General features: G+C 37.8%; 1 protein-coding gene across 1 annotated transcript; it reads left to right on the top strand.

Annotated features, from left to right (window-relative positions):
• Window positions 1–15,124: 15,124 nt before the first annotated feature.
• On the top strand, window positions 15,125–23,004 carry abhd11 (abhydrolase domain containing 11). Its single transcript, XM_067424020.1, has 6 exons — window positions 15,125–15,373; window positions 16,377–16,512; window positions 16,604–16,777; window positions 19,655–19,825; window positions 19,914–20,095; window positions 20,251–23,004. The coding sequence occupies exons 1-6, from the start codon at window positions 15,219–15,221 to the stop codon at window positions 20,384–20,386; spliced, it is 954 nt and encodes a 317-aa protein (XP_067280121.1). The 5' UTR covers window positions 15,125–15,218; the 3' UTR covers window positions 20,387–23,004.
• The last annotated feature ends 206 nt before the right edge of the window (window positions 23,005–23,210 follow it).

Below are 23,210 nucleotides of genomic sequence, written 5' to 3'. Positions count from 1 at the left end.
TATGCTCTGCTATTAAGTCAAGATTTCACAACTCCATTGAGAAACATATTTGTCACAGGTCTCAAGTTCACCTTGAACTTTTCAATACTTTCTAGCGGCACAGAGTGGTCAACATTAAAATAACCTTTGTTTACTTCTTACTTCTTGCTTTAATTATTCACTGATTTAAATAAGTATCCTCAGTTTTGTATAGAAAAGTAATTCTGTATAGAATAATATACTAACCGAATTATCATGATCTTGTCGTGTTTTTCTAGTTTCATCGTCATCTTCTGTTTAATTTGAGTTCGCTTTTGTTTTGGTATTATGGTTTCTTATTAGTGCACACCTTTTACTGGTTTTGTTAACAATCATATTTGTGTATATAAGACCTTAAAGGGATAGTTCACCCAAAAAGGAAAATGTGATGCTTATCTGCTTACCCCCAGGGCATACAAGATGTAGGTGTCTTTGTTCCTTCAGAAGAACACAAATGAAGATTTTTAACACCAACCAATGCTCGTATAATGCATGTCAATAGAGTGTATTTCTATTACAGTAACAGTGACTGTGAAAAACGCATAGCCACACGAATCCACATCAAACCCTGTGGCTCGTGATGATACATTGATGCCTTAAAGGGTTAGTTCACCAAAAAATGAAAATTCTGTCAATAATTACTTACCCTAATGTCGTTCGACACCCGTAAGACCTCCGTTCATCTTCGGAACACAGTTTAAAATATTTTATATTTAGCCTGAGAGCTTTCTCTTCCTCCATTGAATGTATGTACAGTATACTGTCCCTTTCCATAAAGGTAATAAAAATATCCGCAAACAAAGATTCGAACCATTACGAATCAGCGGATTGATTCATGATTCGGACCGCGTGTCAAAATGCCAAACTACTGAAATCACGTGACATTGACGATCCGAATACTGAATCGATTGATTCATAACCGTTCGAATCTTAGTTTAAGGATTGAAAACAAAACACGGAAGAGAAGACAATGCTGAATAAAGTCGTAGTTTGTTTTTGTTTGTTTTTTTAGACCAAAATGTATTTTCGATGCTTCAAGAGATTCTAACTAACTAACTGAGTGGAACCAACATTCAATGGAGGAAGAGAAAGCTCTCAGACTAAATATAAAATATCTTAAACTGTGTTCCGAGGATGAGAGGTCTTACGGGTGTGGAACAACATTAGATTAAGTAATTATTGACAGAATTTAAAATTTTGGGTTAACTAACCCTTTAAGACAAGAAAACGATCAGTTTGTGTGAGAATCCGAATCGTATTTATAAAAATTCTTACTTCAAATACAACACTATGTACAAAAAACACGAGCACACCATCACTTCCGGCAAGTGAGGTCAAATGTACAAGATACGGCGGACCGGTTACATTTGGTGCCGTTGACCTGGATGGGAGTGAGGTTTAGGGGGGTGAGTGTAGCGAACTTAGGCCAGTAGGAGCTGTGTGTGTAAACCTCACTCCCCTGACCTCAAGAGGCGTGCTAGCTGCGGATATTAGCGGCTGCGCACTTGTTAGCACACGTGTCTCCCACGTCAGAGAACCTGGATCAAATCCCATGTACTCTGAGCTTGTCAAGTAGGACCAGTTTATTTGGTGCCATAGTTTGCCATAGTCTTGTGTTTTCGTTGTTGTTAATGGTAAAGCCCAAGGTATAGCTAATTTGCGAAACACGCCTATCCGGACAGTGCATGGACCTTTGCACAGATGGCCGAATTTTTAGTATTCTCTTCTTTGTTTATCAAAGTTATCCTTGATAGTGCAGTAAATAATTAAAAAATATATTTATAAATAAATAAAGTAAATAAAAGACTATTAATAAAGTGTTTGAAGGCTAACAAAAGTATAGCTATCTCAACCTGCAGTGTTTTGTTTATCTCAGGAATGTGAACTGAAGATTGCCTCCCCTCTTGGGAGAAGGTCACAGAGAAACGGCTGTGTAGCAATGTTCTTTCATTCTTTCCAGTCAACAGACTCTCTTATAGCAATGATATGCAACTTTGCATAAAATATTCTACACTGCAAAATAAAAAAGTAACCAACTGATAATACAGAGGGTGAATTTCAGTTCTGGCATTTTTTCACACCCCCATCCCTATGATTTTGTTTGCTATTATTAACCCTCTATTGGGACTATGAAATCAAAGTTAGAAAAAATAAATGACTTTATATTTTGCATACATTTAAAACTAAAATTAATTTTCTACATCTGACCTTTGACCTTTTTTAGACGCTGTCATTTATAACTGGCTGTGTCCTATTAGGGTGAACTATTTTTGGCAAATTGTCTGAAACTTCACACACATTCAAATGTATTTCCACTGTCTGAACAGTAGTGAACCAGCTTATTTAACACTTTCAACCTCACTCCTTCTATCCAACTTCAAACTTCTTCCTTTCTTTTTTATTTTCTGATGCACTGCTTTCACTATCATCAGTACTTTCTGGAAGAGATACAGCTTTTTATCTCTGTTTCTTAAAAAAACTTACTAACATAACTTCGACCAAAAAAACAGGCAAAAAAAGCTACAAAAACACAGTTTTGCACAGTTTTTATTTTAGTTATTGTTTTTACAAAATATGCATTAAAAACACATTTGTGTGTACAATGTATTTTCTAGTCTAAAATGAGCTCACTATGGTGCATTGACAGTAGGTCATATGACGTGCTAATGTCATAGCATATGAGATTACTAAAAAAAATGTTTTCACATTATTATTGTATTTTAAATCTAAATTTAAATGCTTTCATTTATACCCCTGGTCGCATCAAAAAAATGAAGATGTGCCATAGAGGGTTCCCTCAGTGTAAACTACAGGGGACAGTTTCAAAGTTCAAAGTCAGATATGCAATACATTTCTTTATCAGGATGCGTTTCCATGCATAGATTAAGATAAATACTAGAAAATCTGGACACAGGTTCCATAAAAGTGGTGTCTTCATGCAACATGCAATTCTGTCCCTTTTGTTTAACCCTGGAGGAAAAGTCTGTAGTCCCTACCGGCCGTTTGCTGTATTTCTTTAAATGCAATCATCTCCCTTTGCTTTAAACTTTGAACGTTGTAATTTTGCAGATGTTGTTTATGCTCAAACAACAACATTACACAAAGTTTATTAAAGTGAAATCACTAGGTCCCTGATCACCTGCGTGAACATGCATAGTCCTGCTACACGAGGCACGAGGACTGCAGAAGTGGCCAGAGCAATAAACTGCAATGTCCGCATGTAAGAAACCTAAGACAGGGCTATGGGAGACGGAAAGGACAGCTGTTTTTCCTTGTAGTGCCAAACCACTTGCTGTATGTCCCCCCTCAGACGTGTTTGAGAAATCGCAAGTGTCTAATTTTAAACTTCTATTTTTTTATATTGACTCCCGCTCTGTTCAGAGAGGTTGTTGAATCTCTTTATGTTTATATGTTCATATAATAAGAAATTTGCTGGGGGGGAAAGCAGCTGAAAGTAGAAGGACAATTTTAAATGTTGTTGAAAGTCTCTTGCTCACCAAGGCTAGGCTACATTTGTTTAATGAAAAAATACATTAGAAACACAAATACTGCAAAATCTAATTACAAATAAAATAACTGTTTTCTATTTTAATATATTTTACAATGTAATTTATTCCTGTGATTTCCAGCATCATTACTCTAGTCACATGATCCTTTAGAAATCATACTAATATGCTTATTTGATGCTCAAGAAACATTTAATATTATTATGTTGGAAACAGTTGTGCTGCTTTTTAGTAGAAATTGTGATTTTTTTTACATTTATTAAATCATCTATTAAAGAGAAATGTTTTGTAACATTATAAATGCCTTCACTGTCACTTAATCAATTTAATGCATCCTTTATGATTAAAAGTATTCATCTTACCTCACATGTTTGAATGATGCATCCATTTATCACAAGAATAAAGTACATTTTAAGATATATTAAAATAGAAAACTAATTTAATTTGTGCAGTCTGTTCTTTATTAAGTTTTTTTTTTTTAAAATGCAGCATTTAATTTGAACAGACAACATTATCATTCCCAATCCTGCAGTGTTTTAAATAATTACTTTTTTTTCTTTCTTTTTTTTCTCTTGGCTACATCTGGGCCTGATCGTTGTTGTTCAATAGTTGATGTTATAATATAATAATATTGTTATTTAAAAACAGTATTAGGCCTATTACTGGTGGTGGTTGAGGAGATTCCACCCTTCAATGTAAAGCGCTTTGAGTACCTTGAAAAGCGCTATATAAATCGAACGCATTACTGGTAAATTTTTGACGAATCACGATAGGCTACTGTTGTGACAATATTAGCTATGGGCTAAACAATAATGACTTAATTTTGTAACTTAAAAAAGATTACGGGATCAATAATGTTTTATAGCCTATATTTTACTTAGTTTGGTAATGTCAGCAGAATCTTGGACTTAAACGACACATATCTTTTTTTCTTGGCGATATCTGAAGGGAGAATATGGAATTATATTACATTATTGTTGGCTCTTCTAGTTCCTGCAGCGTTGAAAATGAAACCTGTGAAACCTCACGTGACCGAAACCATAGCAGGTGAGGAGTTTTGCTTATGTTTACTGAGACTGTATGCGTGCTGGCGGAAGACTGCTTGATGTCACACCATGATTTTCGTGAGCATTGGCTACTCCGAAAGTGTAGGACATTCTCTCATATAGCCTACAGTACAGTGACGCAACATTAGCCTTATGTGCAAATTGACCTCCTAGGTGCTACTGTCCTCCGTGGACATTATTTAGTGGATTTTTCTTACACCACATATCACAGTTTTAACACGCCTGGATGTCGTGTAAAGAGCACATTATAGGATTTTTCACTATAACACTTGTTTTGAGGTTTCCTCAGGACAACAACTTTTCCTTGGTCTTTAAAAATGACTCTTGTGGAATGGCAATATTTTGTAATCATCATTTAAAACTAATGATTTAAATATTTTACTAATTTTCAAATGTTTTTTTCATAAATCAACATCTCAGGAAAATGTTATGGGGTTTCTAATCAAAATATGACTTTATGTTACAAAACAGGACATTGATTATACTGGGACTTAAAGCATGATTATCAGGCATTTTGGGAGACACTGAATAAGCGAATAAGGAAAGAAATTACATTTCAATGTGTATATAAAATATTATATATTATTATGAAAATGTTGCCAACTATTACTCCCATTATTACACTTCCTTTTTTCATGACAGGTTGCTCCAAGAGCACATTAATATGCAAATTAGAGACAGTGTACTCATTGCATTGAGTTGAGTTGGAAAACCCATGAATGGACAGTTTACCCACATATTGCATAAAGTGAAAATTGTATATCAAGTAATTTCATTATAGTTGAGAATCATCTTTAAACAAAGTTTGGTAAAAAAAATAAATAAATAAATAAATAAATAAATCCTAAAACCTGAATTGATTGGTAAAAGAAACAAAAATCCCATTGTTTTTGCCTGTTTTTTTTTTTTTTTAACAACTGAGTCCCGGTGTCCACTTATGAGGACCTAGCATAATATATGAGTAAAATATAACCCCCACAATAAAAAATTATAATTAGTTTCTTATGCTCTATTCAGTTAGCCTAAACTAGATGCACCCTAGCGGCAGCAAATCTAATCTGCCCGTGAGTTTCGTCTAGCAACTCTCAATACACTTCTGAGCTGTAAACGCCCAACTCTGGTCGGGCCAATCACATCGTGTATGTGGTGGTTATAAGAAATGGATAAATAATAGTAAATAAATATGTGAAATGTAGTAAGTGATAAAATAAGGGAATGTATTTCTCAAGTGTTTAGCAATAAGTGTTTTGGCTTTTCGGACGATTGATTGCTTTTCCCTTGTGAGTGGTTGCCTGCGGGGGGAGGGGGGCGCGGTGCTCAAACAATACACAGACTCATGTTTGAAGCAGCAGCTCCGTGTCCTGAGTTTTATTTAAACTTATATATTTCCCCCTCACCAGGTATGTAATTATTAATGCCAAAAAGGTATGTTCTTGCCATTACAGAGTTATAATGAATGTTTATGACAATTTAAAGTGTTAAATATGTTCTGTGTAAGTGTAAAAGTTCGCTTCAAGTTCGTCTGTGTCATGCGCGCTAGTTATGCATTTTATGCTATTGATGGAGGCCATGTGGTGGGTGCAAATCTAATAAAATATGTATTGAATAATGAATGCAATAAGTACAAGTTATAAATTGCAGTTGACTGTGAAGATAAGTGTTTTGTACATATTACATATGTTAATTTGTGGACAAAATTTAGTCAATGGGAAAACTATGTAATCCCTTTCTTTTCTATATTGTGACTTCTCTTAAAGTGATGCTCTGTCATTTATCGTATTCTTGAACCGTTTTAAATGGCTGAAAAGAAAGAAAAAAACAATACACAGACTGATGTTTGAAGCAGCAGCTCCGTGTCCTGAGTTTTATTTAAACTTATATATTTCCCCCTCACCAGGGCAGTGAGGGGTACTACATATAGAGTCGGTGGGCTTAACATAATGACGACGGCCGAATTGCGCTCGTGCTTCTAGTAAACATAGAAACTGGCGAACGGCGGTCTTTCAAATCAGTTTTGACCGCGACTCTGGAAGACTTGGTGTTAAGCTTTTCTCTGAGAAAAGAACAAAGAACGGCACTGAAGTCATTCTTAAAAAGGGAAGATGTGTTCGAGTTTTGCCGACCGGATACGGCGAATGTTTAATCTATCAACGAGCTCCGTTTCACCTTCGTTGCTCTGGTTGGTTGTAGCGTTAGCCTATCGCGTGCAGAGGGAGTTTAAAAGACAATCGTTTATCCCGCCCCTCTGATTGAGCCCTGTAAATGGTGAGTTTCCAGACCAAACATCTTGATGTGGGTCTGGCTTGACAGGCTACTATTCAGTGGCTTAGTAAATAGGAAATCTCGGAATATCATTTACTTGTCAGAGAAGACGAGGAAAAAGATGGTTATTGCTCAGTGATATTTATTAAATAGAGGTAATGGACACAGGATGAACTAAAAAGGTGAATCTTGACACGTAGAGTGAATACACAAAGACAACAGACTTTCTTTGGTGTAGACAGATGAAGACGGTGATCCAGAGGATGACGATGGGGATGACGACGAAGAGGAAGACGGGCAGGTAGAGTTCGGGTAGTAGCAGGTAACAGGAGTGTTGATCGGTGCAAGACCAGACAAAGACTGTGGGGATGAGGAGTGCTTTTATCTGGTGATGGTGCACAGGTGAATAGAATTCTGGTGATTGGGAACGAGTGGGCGTGGCTGTGTCCGAAGGTGGTGGCTGTGACAGTACCCCCTTCTCCACGGGCGGCTCCTGATGGCTGGGATGATGAGCGGCGACGAGGTCTGCCACGGCCCGAGGAGCGGGTCGTTCAGGGTGGTCGTGATGGAACTGTGTGAGAAGGTTGGGGTCCAGTATGTCATTCCTGGAGATCCAGCATCGCTCCTCGTGACCATAGTCCTCCCAGTCTAACCCTAACCCTAACCCTAACCCCCGTCGCCACGAGTCAAGGATAGCTCTCACCCAATAGACGTTGGTGTCCTTGTCGATGGTGGGAAGAGGAGGAGGTACGCCACCATCACCAGGTTCTGTGGGGGAAGAAGACAAAGGGTCAGTGAATGGCTTCAGGAGTGAAGCATGAAATGAAGGTGCAATGCAGTAATGTAAGGGAAGGTGAAGACAGTAGGTGACATCGTTCAGCTGCCTGTCGATGGTAAACGGTCCAATATAACGGGGACTCAGCTTACGGCATGGCAGCCGGAGGTGGATGTCCCGCGTGGAGAGCCAAACCTTTTGGCCCGGCTGGTACTGTGGCGTAGGTCCTCGTTTGACATCAGCTTGCTGTTTGTGCCTCCGGACTGCCTGCTGGAGTTGCACGTGAGCTGAGTCCCAGACCCTCTCGCTCTGGCAGAACCAGTAATCCACGGCTGGGACCTCCGAGGGCTCACCCGACCAGGGGAAGAGCGGTGGTTGAAATCCGAGGACACATTGAAACAGGGTGAGCCCTGTGGTGGACTGCCGAAGGGAGTTCTGGGCGTTTTCGGCCCTGGGCAGATACGGGCTCTAGCCCTCCTGGTTCTGGTGGCAGTAAACCCTCAGGAATATCCTGATTTCCTGGATCTTCTGTTCAGTCTGGACATTGGTTTGAGGGTGGTAACCAAAAGACAGGCTGACGGATACTCCTAGGAGACGGAAGAAGGCAGACCATACCTGGGAGTTGAATTGGGGTACTCGATCGGATACGACGTCTTAGAGGAGCCCGAAGTGCCGGAAGACTTAGGAGAAGAGTGCCACTGTGGTTTCCAATGCGGTCGGTAGGCCTTTGAAGGGGATTAATTTACAAGATTTGGAGAAACGGTCCACGGGAGGAAGGTCCATCATGAAGTCGACACCCAGGTGAGTCCAGGGATGTTCGGGGATCGGAAGCAGCACCAATTTACATTGGGGTAGTCTCCTAGGACTATGCTCTGGACCTCCCAGCGGAGCAGGTTGTTGGGCATTCTCCTGTTGGATCTGTTGGTGGAAAGCTCACTGGATCGGGCTGACGACCATGGCTGGATGGAGGATAGGTTCGAGGTGTTCTGGTTCAGGGTCCGTTTGGTACAGGTGTGATAGGGTATCCGCCTGGTTTTTCTGGTCCCCTGGACGATACGTCACCTTGAAGTTGAATCGAGTGAAGAAGAAAGCCCAGCGGGCTTGACAATGATTCAGACGTTTGGTGTCTCGAAAGTACTCTAGATTACGATGATCCGTGATTACCTCAAATGGATGCTCCGCTCCCTCCAGCCAATCTCACCACTCTTTCAAAGTGAGTTTGATCGCAAGGAGTTCCCGGTTTCCGATGTCGTAATTCTGCTCAGCCGGGGATAGCTTCTTGGAGAAGGCGCATGGATGGAGCCGTGAGGGTTTCCCCTGCCGCTGAGACAATAACACTCCGACTCCGGTAGAGGAGGCATCCACCTCCACGGCGAACGGACGATGAGTGTCAGGATGGACCAGGATCGGAGCGGACTGGAAGGCGAGCTTCAGCTGATGGAAACCTTCTTCGGCAGATGGATTCCAGGACAGAGACTTGGGCCGGATCTTGAGCAAGGAGGTATGTGAGGAGCTGACCAAACTGTAGTTCTTGATGAAATGTCGGTAGAAGTTGGCGAATCCCAGAAAGCGTTGCAGCTCCTTGATAGTGGTGGGCAACGGCCAGTGAGTGATGGTGTCCACCTTCCTCTGGTCCATCTTGACTCCATGATTGTCGATGATGTACCCAAGAAACTGGACAGTAGAGATATGGAACTCCCACTTCTCCAACTTGAGGTAGAGCTGATGGTCTCTGAGCTTTTGGAGAACTTGGTGGACATGCCCCTCATGCACCCTCAGTTCAATCGAGTAGATGAGGATATCATCAATATAGATGATGATGAATTTAAGAATTCTCAAAATACCTCATTCATATAATTCTATAAGATTGAGGGTGAGTTGGACAGCCCATACGACATCACCCAGTACTAGTAGTGACCTGAGGGAGGGATGAAGGCTGTCTTCCACTTGTCTCCTTTGCAGATGCGAATGAGGTTGTAGGCACTTCATAAATCAAGTTTGGAGAAGATGACAGCCCCACGCAGCTGTTCCAAAGCTGCCGGGACCAGAGGAAGGGGATAGCTGAATTTTACGGTTTGGGAGTTGAGATGGCGGTAATCAATACACGCCTGCAAGCCTCTGTCCTTCTTGGCCACGAAGAAGAAGCTCGAAGCAGCAGGGGATGTAGATGGACGGATGAACCCTTGCTGGAGTGCTTCGTGCACGTACTCCTCCATGGCCTTCTGTTCTGGGATGGACAGAGGATAGATGTGACCCTTTGGTAGAGTTGCCCCAGGCAGGAGGTCAATGGCGTAGTCCCATGGCTGATGAGGTGAAAGTTTGGTGGCAAACCTCTTACTGAAGACACCCTGGAAACACACCCAGTAAGCTGGAGGGGTGGTCACACTGATCTGGGTTTCGGGACTCTCTACCAAAGTGGATTGTAAAGGAAGTGATGGTTGCACTGACGAAAAAGATGTTTTGCAGAGAGGACGATGAATACAACGATCAAAACAGTTCTCACCCCATCGCAGGATATTTCTGGTGGACCAGTGGATATGCAGTTGGTTTAGAATTAACCAAGGGCATCCCAGGATGATGTCCGCGGTTGATTCCTCCAGCACCATGAACGTGATGGTCTCCTCATGCAGGTTTCCAACGCATAATGTATGTGTGGGGGAGAAATGGCGGACATGACCTCGGCCCAGCAGTTTTCCCTGAATGGTGGTGATGCGCAGGTCGACTGGGAAACGTTGAGAATTTAGGCACAAAGAAAACAGATTTTCCTTGGTGTAGACAGATGACGAAGATGGTGACCCAGAAGATGACGATGGGGATGACAAGGACGATGAAGAGGAAGACGGGCAGGTAGAGTTCGGGTAGTAGCAGGCAGGGGTGGGCGATATCTTGATATCTAAAATATATCGAGATATTTTTTTAACTCGATATGGATTTTGACATATCGTATATATCAATATATTGTTTATATTTAATTCTGATTCCGCCACTTTTTCCGACACCTTCTCTGTGCTGTGCTCGCCCCCGCTTGCGCGCCTCCCGCCTCCTTGCTTTTGTTCCCCATCCCCTCGCGTGTTGTCTCATTGAACACAGCGGCGTCTGCAACCAGGTTAGGATTAGTTATCATGTTGACAAGCATGTGCGTTGTTTAAGACTTAGTTTAGAGACCATGAATTTCCTTCTAACACAACTGCTTGCTAAAATTCATGAAGAAATATTAATGTTCATCATAGTTCAAATTGCAGGTTTAACCCACAGTCAGGTGATTGACACTATTGGTGCGAGACTCACTCACAAGTCGCAGTCATGTCAGTTTATGATTCGTGTCTAACTGATCGCATGGTTTTCGGTTAAAATGTCAAAATGATCGCATATCATTTGAAAACATTTAAAAATTATTGCAACATCATTATTATTATTTTGTCAGCTTTATCACGGGATTATGATGAATAGGTCTATTCATGTTTTAACCAAGAGGGAAAAACGAAACATCCTGGGTGTCCTATGAGACACAGTGCTCTTCTGTAAGTTGTACTGTATTATATAGCCTACCTTCTGACATTCATATTTCGTTCCGTAACTGGAAAAAAGGGAAGCTCGCCTCATGTGTAGCCTACATGATCCGCATGATGAGGCACTCAGTTATGCTTTAGTAAAGAGCACGACATCTAGCCTACTGTTTGAATTTTGATACAAATTTAACAGGAACTGATGTTATGACAAAATCAGTTTATTTTTATCTCAGTCATACCCCCATCTTTCTGCAAAATGCTTGCTGTTTACTTTAAATGTAAAAAGGGGAGTCTTTGATTCATCTTTTGAAAGCATGAAATGAATGAAAAGAAGGCTATATGTATTATTTCTTTTATTTTACAGTTAAATTATTATTATATATGTAATCAGGGAGTTTTTTTTTATGTCAAAAGCACTTTTTCCTCCATGAACTGACTACCTCTTTGCACTTTGCACTAACCCTAACCCAGACTTTATTATATTTGGCATATTTGTTTTTGCTGTAGTTTTTAGGGGATTATTTTTCTGTAAAGATATCGAGATATATATCGTATATCGAGATATAGCAAAATATATTGAGATAAAAATTTTGCTCCATATCGCCCAGCCCTAGTAGCAGTTAACAGGAGTGTTGATAGGTTCAAGACCAGACAAAGACTGTGGGGATGAGGAGTGCTTTATGTGGGCCACTGATGATGGTGCACAGGTGACTCGAATTCTGGAGATTGGGACCGAGTGGCTGTGTCCCAAGGTGGTGGCTGTGTGGTTGTGACATTACTTAATTGTTTGAGTTCAACATACCAAAATAATTGACTAAAAATCCAACAGTTAATTTTGTCTACATTCCTGTATTTGGGAAATTGGATTATTAAAATGATCGGTTTCAAGAACCAAAAATATTACATTACAACTACAACATTATTAAACTTTTAACACACTTGAGAAATTGAGTAGGCTAAGTTTACTCATTTAAAACAATGAACCCCTCCCCCACATAACCACATAGCCTACAGGGACGCAATGTGAGTCAATGATTGTGACGTCTGTCTTTGAAACGCCTGGTGCCTTGCTCAAAACACACAACTTTATACCTAAAGATAACAAATATAATTAATTTTGATGATAAAATGTTTATGTTTATGGGCAGGTCATGGAGTCAGTCGCATCGTAGAATCTTTCGGCTACGAGTGAAACGCAGGACAGCGGTCTGAAGTTCAAAGTCAACCCGCAGAGCACGAGTCCCACTCCAGCACGAGAACCAGCGCTGATATTGTGTAAATTGTTAATGTATCCTATACCAAATGCAGTTACTCAGATGTACTTCATTTTTTTTGTGTGTTGCATTTACTAATTTCATTTGGTGTATGTAATAGTTGATTTCACTGCTTGTAAATTGAATCAATATTTTTGAGTATTTTTGTGATGATGTGTATTCTTTAGAACTCTTTAAATTCTCAAACAGCTGGTCTCAAACAAATTAGGCTTCATCAGTTTTTAGAGTCAAGGCGTGTCACCCAAGGTCCTCATAAACGGCTAAATTGTGCACAGTGACATTCCTATATTAGATTTCCGTGAACGTCACTTATTTTGTTAAAAACAGCACATAAAAAAGAAACAGATCAGGTTTCTGGCACTGTTTTTCTTAATGCTTTTCGTTTTCAAAATCAAAGGAATTGGAAATCATGCTCAGGCCTAAGTTTGCCTAGCTACATAATGAATTAAATATTTGGCCCAAAACAGGTTTCATTACAGTACATGATTATTTATATCAATTTAAAGTATAGGGCCTGTAAGTTCAAGACAAGCTAGTTTTGCCAGTTAGGTGAACAAAAATAAAATTATTTTCAGAGACATCAAACAACATATCAGTATTCAGTGGTGCTATTCAACATTTACATCTTGTGTGTTTCCCTCCTGCATGTGTCCTCCTCACCATGGTTACTGTTGCTTTGCTGCTTTATCCCCACTGCTGTGTTGCCTATAGCAGCAGACATGAGAAGGATGAAGCTCTCACTTTGTCACTTTCTCTTTAGATTCACATAAACAAAAAGTACTTGGCTCTCTTAAGTTGTCTGAAATAAGTGAGGGGAATGCTAACCCTAAATAGCCTTCAATTACAAAACTAAGGTCTAACTATAGTATTTTCAGTGAATGTTGAAAAACATGTTTAGTTATTTTTTTAAAGTTAGAACAGCAATTTAGTAGGGTAGTAAATTAGTCCTTTTGCATAAATTAAATTAATTTTCCAGATTACACGGTACTGTTATGGGTTTGGGTTAGATGACACTATAAATATTTATTGTATTATTGAACAAAACTACTAATTTTCTTACAGTCATTCTTTAACCCTTAAAGTATAAGCTATAAATATGTTCTTTTAACTTCCCATATGTCATTTGATTTGAGGATCATATGCTTCTTCTTTTCATTTTCTAGAACCTATTATTTTTGCTGTGGTATTAAAATTTTAGCCATCCCATTGTGTGAAGACTTCCCCTACTTATCTGCATATCAAAACACATCCTTTTTGTTTCTTGGAAAAGGTCACATTTTTATTGTCAAATTTAGTTTGTGAAAGTTGATGAAGGCGTGTTTGAGATCATGATATGAAAATCTTTAGCTCATCCATCTCAGCATGCCTATCTATTATAACACAGGACTGATGTCAGCTGATGACACGCAATGCAAAACGTATGTTCTCTCATTTGCTTATTGACAGGTGTTTTGGCACCGTCCTATATTTGCTATGGCCCTATATATGTCACTGAAAATGTTGAAATAATAAAGTTCCATTTAAATTATTGCTGATGACTGTCTGTCAGGGGATATTCGTCTGAATTAACATGTTGGTCGCTAAAATCTCAATGCTTAAAGCTTTTCTGATTTTTTTGAACGACCTTTTCTTTTCTTTGTAGGCTAATGCATGACATTTATAATTATTATTTTCAATATTTTGTTTTTTCTTTCTATCTTTGTAGGCCTATAATAAATGAAAGCCGTTGGTTGCCCAAACGAACACAAGTCTGTTGCCTTGGTTTGTGGCGCCACTATCTGGAATTATGGACACACAGAGAAAAAAAAAGGTGTTAAAATTGTACCTTTAGTATGTAGCGGTAGGCTATAATAGTTTATCAGTAACGTTAGCTACCTTAAAAGGGCATCTACGTCTTCGTTTCTTTCTTTTTTTCTTTTCTTTTTTTAAACACAAAAAGGTTCATAGGACTAGCTACGTAGGCTATTTGTACTCTGAGGATGTACCTTTTAGGAGTAAAAAAAAGGCACAGATATCATGAAATATGCACTTTTAAGGGTTGCCTACTGCCCCAATGACTATAGCTGTTGTAGACAACCCCTAAGGTAGGATATAATTTTGAAACAATTTTCCTGCTACGCAATTCTAGTCCTTTCGATTTGCATTCGTTTTATTTTCTCCTAGTAGCTACTTTGATTGTCTCTCGTGTACGTTCATATGTAATAAACTAAATATTGTTTCTAAAGGTGTGATATGTGAAATTTTAATATTGTTGCAGCAAGCATTATGGACGCACGACGTAGTGACATCACGCCCAATCTGGGCTCTCGTGCGGTGTTGCCATGACCGCCTAATTTGTACGTTTTTTGTTGTTGTTGTTGCTTATAATGTCAATTTGTAGCTATACCATTCAATATTATCAAACATAGTCGTGATTCAGGATTGCAAGTACTTTCCCACTATGATGTAAGCGTAGTAGCCTATGTGTGCAAGAGATCATGCATGGTATTTATTTGGATAGCAATATGAAACATTTCAATTACTTTTGCAAAAGTATTGAAAATACATTTTTAGTTGCAGATAAATGCATTCAACCGTATATAATAAATGTTTTTTTTTTAATATAGGTTTCAATTGATATGTTTTTTTTTTAAAAATATAGGTTTCAATTGATAGGTTTCAAGCCAGTTTCAATGATTTTATTTTAGTGATATCTGGCAACCCTGTAGTGCGGCTTCCCTAGTGTTAGCTAAACAACATCACGACCTTTAAAGTCGCCAACCCCGGTCGAATGAATGAATGAATGAATCCAGGACACAGGGTTTAGCATGACAAATTTTGCCATGAGTGCCGTGTGTCGTATTTTAACACGGGGAGTGCTTTGTGGCACGTCGTCATGTTTATCTGTAACGGGATTTCGGGGTTTTTCCAGTGGAGTCTCTCGACTGGAGGGTGCTGGCAGTGACAGTGTGCGAGCCGCCAGGTACTTCATTTTTAATCTTCCGGTTCAAATATTGTTAATTACAACAACTGCATGTGTGAGGGAGGGCTGTTGCAGTAAACAGTTAAATTAGTTTTATTTTAAAGTGGTTATCTGAGCATTCTGTATCGCATTAGCAAATTAGCCAGTTGTAGGTATTTTTATTAAGAGGAAAAAAGTAAAACCTGAGCAAAATGGCTACATCTTATGTTCTGTTTAATCTTTTACAGGTGATGATCACGTTAATAAAGTTATACATTAGATAGAGCTCTTTAGTTATGATTCTATAAACAAGGCCATGTGTCAAACACTGGCAGCTATCCTTGCTAGAGTAATTCTGAAAGAATACAAAGAATAGCAAAATGTAAACATATATTTACAGAACAACTTGCACTATTGAAAACTGTCATTTACAATTTAGAAACAAATATTAAACCAGTAAATCCAAAAGCTCTATTCTGCTGAATTAGCAAGGTCATCCTGCTACTAAAATCTGTTTTGTAGGCTAACGTTACCTTGATAATATACAGGCATGCACCATAATAACACAGGAGGTGAATCACAAGTAGCTTTTACATTAGCTGAGGTAAATACTAATAAATAAATGGTACACTGTGTCATGCAAACACATACAAAACACCATCATGTTAACACACGACAAAATAATACAATAAACATTACTTTAACAATAAAAGATGTAACATAAAACCCTAATTATAAATTATAACAACAACTAAGAAGAAAACATAATTATTACAACAAAAAATCAAATGTGAAGTGTTACACAGAATTCTGGGAATCTCAGGCGATGACTTTTCACTGTAAGTTATGTGATTGTTCTTTTATTTCTAAAAATGGTACATCTAATGGTACTTTACTATATTACTGGAAATGTAAGGGTAGTATCTAATACCCCCCCCCCCCCCCCCGTATGTTAACCAATTAACTTTTTTTTTATTGTAGCATTTTTACAGTCTTAAAATTATTATAATTTTTTTCTACTTAGTGCTATAAACTTGACCTACGATGTGTTTGATGGGAAAGGAGACAGCACGCCATTGGTGTTTCTTCATGGCTTATTTGGGAGCAAGTCAAACTTTCACTCCATAGCCAAGTCCCTGGTGCAGCGGACAGGCAGGAAGGTATGCTTCCAGTTTCTCCAGTGGTTTTTAGGTGCTGTGGGTTGTTCAGAAGAGTCTGTGCGAGTGTCCTGACTGTACTTTGTCTAGTTAGGTGCTGACAGTAGATGCTCGAAACCATGGCAAAAGCCCACACAGTCCTGTCTTGACCTACGAAGCAATGACTTACGATCTGACGCATCTGCTTGGACAGCTGCACATTGGGAAGTGTGTCCTGATTGGACACAGCATGGGGGGAAAGGTTGCAATGACAACAGCTCTATCACAGGTATCACATGTTGTATAATTTGTATCCCACTGAAACACCTAATAGTAGGCCAAAGGGTCAGTGACCTTAATCTCATGGCGATCTATTCATTTATTCAAACATGATACATAAAAAAATTAAATTATATGATAATATGCTTAAAGGGTTAGTTCACCCAAAAAATACATTTATGTCATTAAAGACTCACCTTAATGTCTTTCCACACCCGTAAGAACTTCATTCGTCTTCGGAACACAGTTTAAGATTTTATATTTAGTCCGAGAGCGTATGCAAGTGTATGCACTTGTTATTTTTCTCTTTTTCCATTGTTGCACTTTGAGATTCTTCAGAATGAAAGTGCATTATAAATAAAATCTATTATTATCATTATACTGTCCATGTCCAGAAAGGTAATAAAAACTTAATCAAAGTAGTCCATATGTGACATCAGTTAGTTAACTAGAATCTCTTGAAGCATCGAAAATACATTTTGGTCCAAAAATAACAAAAACTATGACTTTATTCAGCATTGTCTTCTCTTCCGGGTTTGTTTTCAATCCTCTGCCCCACTTTATATTAGATGGCCTTAAGTACTATGTACTTACATCAAAAAATAAGTACAATGTACTGTGTTCAAATTGTTTTGCAAAGCACTTTGGCTGATATTGAGGTGGGATACAGGTAGAGTTAGGGACAGGTGTGGTGGGATGGGTAAGTTTGAGGGTAGGGTTAGGTCTAAGGAAAGTGCCAACAGTGTAATTACAAATGTAACTACAGAAATTAATTACAGATATAATTACATGCAGGTATTTTTTTAAATATAAGTACAATGTAAAACATGTATACACAATAAGTGCATTGTATCAAATGATTAATTACAATGTTAGTACATAGTAGTTAAGGCCACCTAATATAAAGTGGGTCCCAATCCTCAAATAAAGATTTGAACGGTTATGAATCAGCGTATTGATTCATGATTCGGATTGCGTGTCAAACTGCTGAAATCACGTGATATTGGCGATCTGAATCATAAATCAATACACTGATTCATAACCGTTCAAATCTTTATTTGAGGATTGAAAACAAACGGGGAAGAGAAGACAATGCTGAATAAATTTGTAGTTTTTGTTATTTTTGGACCAAAATGTATTTTTGATGCTTCAAGAGATTCTAACTAACTAACTGATGTCACATATGGACTACTTTGATGATGTTTTTATTCCCTTTTTGGACATGGACAGTATAGTGTGCATACGCTCTCGGACTAAATATAAAATAACTGTATTCTGAAGATGAACGGAGGTCTTACGGGTGTGGAACGACATTAGGGTGAGTCATTAATGACAGAATTTCATTTTTTAGTGAACTAACCCTTTATTACTACATACACTAAAATTAATTTGGATTTTTTAAATGTCAGAGTGATACAGCTATCCTGATATCATAATGAAGTGGAAAACAGTAGAGTGGCAATGTCTTAGGAAACTTTTTAAGTAAATATTAGATTCATGTGCTGCAATCAACATGCTTAAAAGGTCAATAAGTCTCTTAAGGGAATAGTTCACCCAAAACTGAAATTTCTGTCATTAATTACTCTCTCTCGCATATTGTTCCAAACCAATAAGATTTTTTTCATCTTCAGAACACAAATGAAGATGAAATCTGAGATGACATTTTTGATAAACTCTGAGCGCTTTCTGTCCCTCCATTGATATCTACACAATTGACACTTTGATGCTTCAAAAAGTTTATAAAGAAATTGTAAAATTAATCCATATTAATCGAGAACTGAAGAAAGCTTTTTGTACTTTTGTCAGTTAAATAAAGTTGAAAGAGAATGAACAAATCACAGATTCTTGATATCACAAATTTTCTGGATTTGGGGTATTGAAAAGATTATATATATATTGTGTGTATATATATATATATATATATATATATATATATATATATACACTGAACAAAATTATAAACAACAACACTTGGTTTTGCCCCCATTATTCACGAGCTTTCCCATTTTCAATACTTTTTCTATGTACACAAAATACCTATTGCTCTTAAATATTGTTCACAAATCTATCTAAATCTGTGTTAGTGAGCACTTCTCCTTTGTCGAGATAATCCATCCATGCTGATTAGACAGATTATTGCACAGGTGTGCCGTAAAAGGTCACTCTAAAATGTGCAATTTTACTGTACTGGGGGGTCTGAAAATCAGTCAGTATCTGGTGTGACCACCATTTGCCTCACGCAGTGCAACACATCTCCTTCGCATAGAGTTGATCAGGTTGTTGATTGTGGCCTCTGAAATGTTGGTCCACTCATCTTCAATGTGTACAGATCCTTGCAACATGAGGCCGTGCATTATCATGCTGCAACATGAGGTGAAGGTCGTGGATGAATGACACAACAATGGGCCTCAGGATCTCTTCATGGTATCGGCGTGCATTCAAAACGCCATCAATAAAATGCACCTGTGTTCGCTGTCCATGACATACGCCTGCCCATACCATAACCCCATGGGCCACTCGATCCACAACATTTATATCAGCAAACCGCTCACCCACACAATGCCATACATGCTGTCTATCATCTGCCCTGTACAGGGAAAACCGGTATTCATCCCTGAAGAGAACACCTCTCCAAAGTGCCATCAAATGTGAGCATTTGCCCACTCGATATTTGAGAGAAATAGGCCTTTTTGTGTACATAGAAAAAGTCTTAGATCTTTGAATTCAGCTCATGAAAAATGGGGGCAAATAACATATTATAAAGTCTATATAACATATATTTAAATACAACCATAAATAATTGATTAAGATGTGTACAATTAAAGGTATCCATATACTAAGCAAAATATGTTATTACAGTCATTTTTATTGTGTCTCTCTAATTCAGCCTAATTTAGTGGAAGGATTGGTTGTTGTGGATATCAGTCCCTCTCAGACATCAACCCGCACCAATTTTCATGCCTACATTCAGGCAATGAAAGAGGTGAAGATAGCCAGTAATATCCCACGTTCCACAGCACGAAGACTGGCTGAAGACCAGCTCAGGAAAATAGTTAAGGTAACCATGTCCACACAAATGCCTTAGACTGTATATAGGTAACTGGTACGTACTTCAACGCAATCACCCACATTTATGTTGTTTGCAGGAGCGTTCAGTTCGGCAGTTCCTCCTCACTAACCTGGAGGAGCAAAATGGTGCCTATGGCTGGAGGATTAACCTGGACGCCATCTCAAACCACCTAGAGGATATCATGGGTTTTCCTGATTTTAATACCACCTATGAGGGTCCAACTCTTTTCTTGGGTGGCAGTAGTTCAGCCTACATAAGGTAATCACTTTTTTAAACCCCTACTTGTACATATGTGCATCATAATTCTTAATTTTATCTCTTTCTGTCACTTGAATATTTGAAGGGTCTTAAATACATGTTTATTTAAGTCTGTATCTGTTTTCCTGCCTTGGACCCCTTGGTTATCCTCTTAGCTCGGAGGATTACCCTGAAATCCAGCGACTTTTTCCTAGTGCTGATATCCAGTACATCCCAGATGCCAGTCACTGGATTCACGCTGACAAGCCTTTGGATTTCATCAGCTCCATAATCACTTTCTTACAATCATAGTCCTTGTCTCAGGAGAGGATGCGTACAGGTGGGCCCTGTGATTAAGGGAACAGTGAATGAATTGTAAGGGTATGGACCAAGATGACTTTTATTCAGTTAAATCTAGTCTCTTACCTTATAATGCACAATTGCACCATTATAATTCCTGATGGTTAGTGTAGTAATTTTTCAATGTGGTATTTGCACTGTGGCTTAACATAGTACAATAATAACTATTGTATCAAAAGGATATTTATAGAAATCTGGCCATGGCATTCAATCAAGGACATTTGTTCATAGCTGTTACAAAACAATGGATCCAGTGGCTTTTTTCTTTCTTTCAATATTTACCTTCATAACTTGTATGATAATTTGATTAGATTTATTTATTTTGTAATATTTTGATTTTAAAAAAATAAAATATTTAACATAGCTAAATGATAATTGGACTAGATTTACATATTCCCCTTTTTCTATTATTGCTATTTTAATTATTATTATACTGTTTTATGCATATTGTAAACATCCTTTCTCTGGGCTCTGATAACAAATACAAAGATTTCTATGCAACAGCGTGTGACTTTTCTCAAGCTGAAAGCGTCTCTCACAGTCTCATCTTTAGATCCAGTAAGACCAAAACACTTTGACATGCAGCCAAGAATTGTTACTCTTTTTCTGGAAACGGAAATTTGAGTTGTTTGCAAAAGTTTTATTTGAAATAATTGGTGCTATAGGGCATAATAGGTTTGTTTCTGTTGTTCAAAAGCTGTTGAACGTGTTTTATAAGGTAGGTGGGTCACAATTTAGTTCTCACTATTTACTAGTTGCTTATTAGCTTGCATATTATAAGATATTGGCTGTTTATTAGTACTTGAAGCACATATTAATGCTTTATTCTGCAAGATCATATTCAACATCCCTTAATCTTATCCCATAACCAAACTTAACCACTACAACAACTACCTGACTAACTATTTATTAGGAGTTTGAGGCAAAAGTCATAATTAATAGTGAATATGGGTTCCCAAACTAAAGTGTGACCGTAGGTGTTTTATTAAAACAGTTTTTTATGGCTTTACAACAAACGAAGGTGCTGCAATGTAACTAATAAGACACCTTTCAGAGCATCAGAAATTATGTTGACAGAACTCAACTGTTTTACCAGAAAAAGTGTTTTGTTTTTTTTGGCCCTGGGTCCTTTTTTTACCCCTTGTTCTGTACTTAACAAATAATCAATAAATTGATCAAATGTGTAATAAAAGACCTGTTTTGGTGCTTGTTCAGCCATTAGATACTGCGCAGTTTATCTTTTTGGAACATTTGCAGGTGCGCTATTGCGATTTATTACAGACAATGTGCCTACCTCTGCACATTTTTCATCTAATCTTAGTAGGTTTATCAGTTATCAGTAGATTTATTACTGTTGGATGGTTATTAAAGTACCAAAGCAGGGGTTTATGGGAAGATTTTACTCGACCATTGGTGTGTTAACATTATGTGTGACACACTTTTAAGAATAAATGTACATGTAGTACTGTTTTGGCAGTCTTCGTTATAAAAGCTGCTGTTATAAGGGGATATTTTTGTTCATTGTGAAAGTGTCGATGTTTGTAAATGACAAGTATTTTGTATATCCATATACAGTACTGGTTATATAAATGTAAATTATACTACATATTATATTTATGACTTTATCTTAATGATCGATAAATCAAGAAATATGCTGCAAATTGACATATCCATAATGTCAGTGTGTATTCTGTCATGTCATAATAATTGTATTGAATGTTGATGGTGGAAAACACTAGAATCATAGCACTGCCGTTGCTTATGTCTTTCAGGCACAATTTGTTGTGTTTCTATGTTTACATGGTACTGTATCTTGCAGAATTAGCTTTTCAAAACTAAAGTTTACTGCCAGTGATTATCAGCAGTGCTAATGCAATGTCTTTTGTCAGCTACATTATCCTGCTAGGTAAAAACAATGAGTTGGGTGAGTGAGTCTTTAGTGACTCTTGTGAAATCTTTAAAAAGAAGATTAGGTCTGAACTTTTAGCAATTCAATAGACTGTTTCATAAAGCTAGATCAACAGATGTCATTGGGAAATTAATATTGAGAATACAGTGTATTTTCATTTTTAAAATCCCTTCTTTCTCCTTATGAAACAGCCCTTTGATTTAAAGAATGTACATGTATGCAATACTAAAAGATGAATCGGTTGAGAATTAATGCACAGTCATTTATGATTTTTAATATAGTATCTGCTTAGCTTATTCACAGACAATGGAATTAATATATTAGGTTTATCTTGGCACTTACAATACTTAATATATTTTCATTGTACGTAATTTATCATTATACTGAATTAGAGAATCAACCCTATTCTTATTGCTTAATGCAGTACTGTATAGTTTGTTTGAAAGTAGAGAACTACATGTATTGTTACTATTTAGTACATAGTGATACTGGTACTTTGTTTTATTGATCTTGTGTGTCAGTAATGACTAGTCATGAAAGAGTGTGTGGTTGTGCAGGAGTAACATTATGAGTCAATGTTGAGCAGTTTGTATGGGTGTATTGCATGCCAGTGTATCAGTGTGCAGATTTGTTAGTACTAAATAAATGTACAAGTCTTTAAGCTGCTTATGTGATTGATTTGTACTTCCTTATAGATATTTCTACCATATAGGCTACAACTGCTGTAGCAACTGCTTTATTCGTATCTGGGACAGTGAGCATTGTGAGTATCATTTGTTCCTTTTTCATTTTATTTTTAGTTTAAAATGGAATCTTTCTATTTGCAAAAAAGCACACGGTAATATATTTGTAGTTTCCCTCCAAAGT

The sequence above is a fragment of the Pseudorasbora parva genome, chromosome 18 (assembly GCF_024679245.1).
Source record: "Pseudorasbora parva isolate DD20220531a chromosome 18, ASM2467924v1, whole genome shotgun sequence".
Lineage (NCBI taxonomy): Eukaryota > Metazoa > Chordata > Actinopteri > Cypriniformes > Gobionidae > Pseudorasbora > Pseudorasbora parva.
This window is presented reverse-complemented; position numbering and strand designations above follow the sequence as displayed.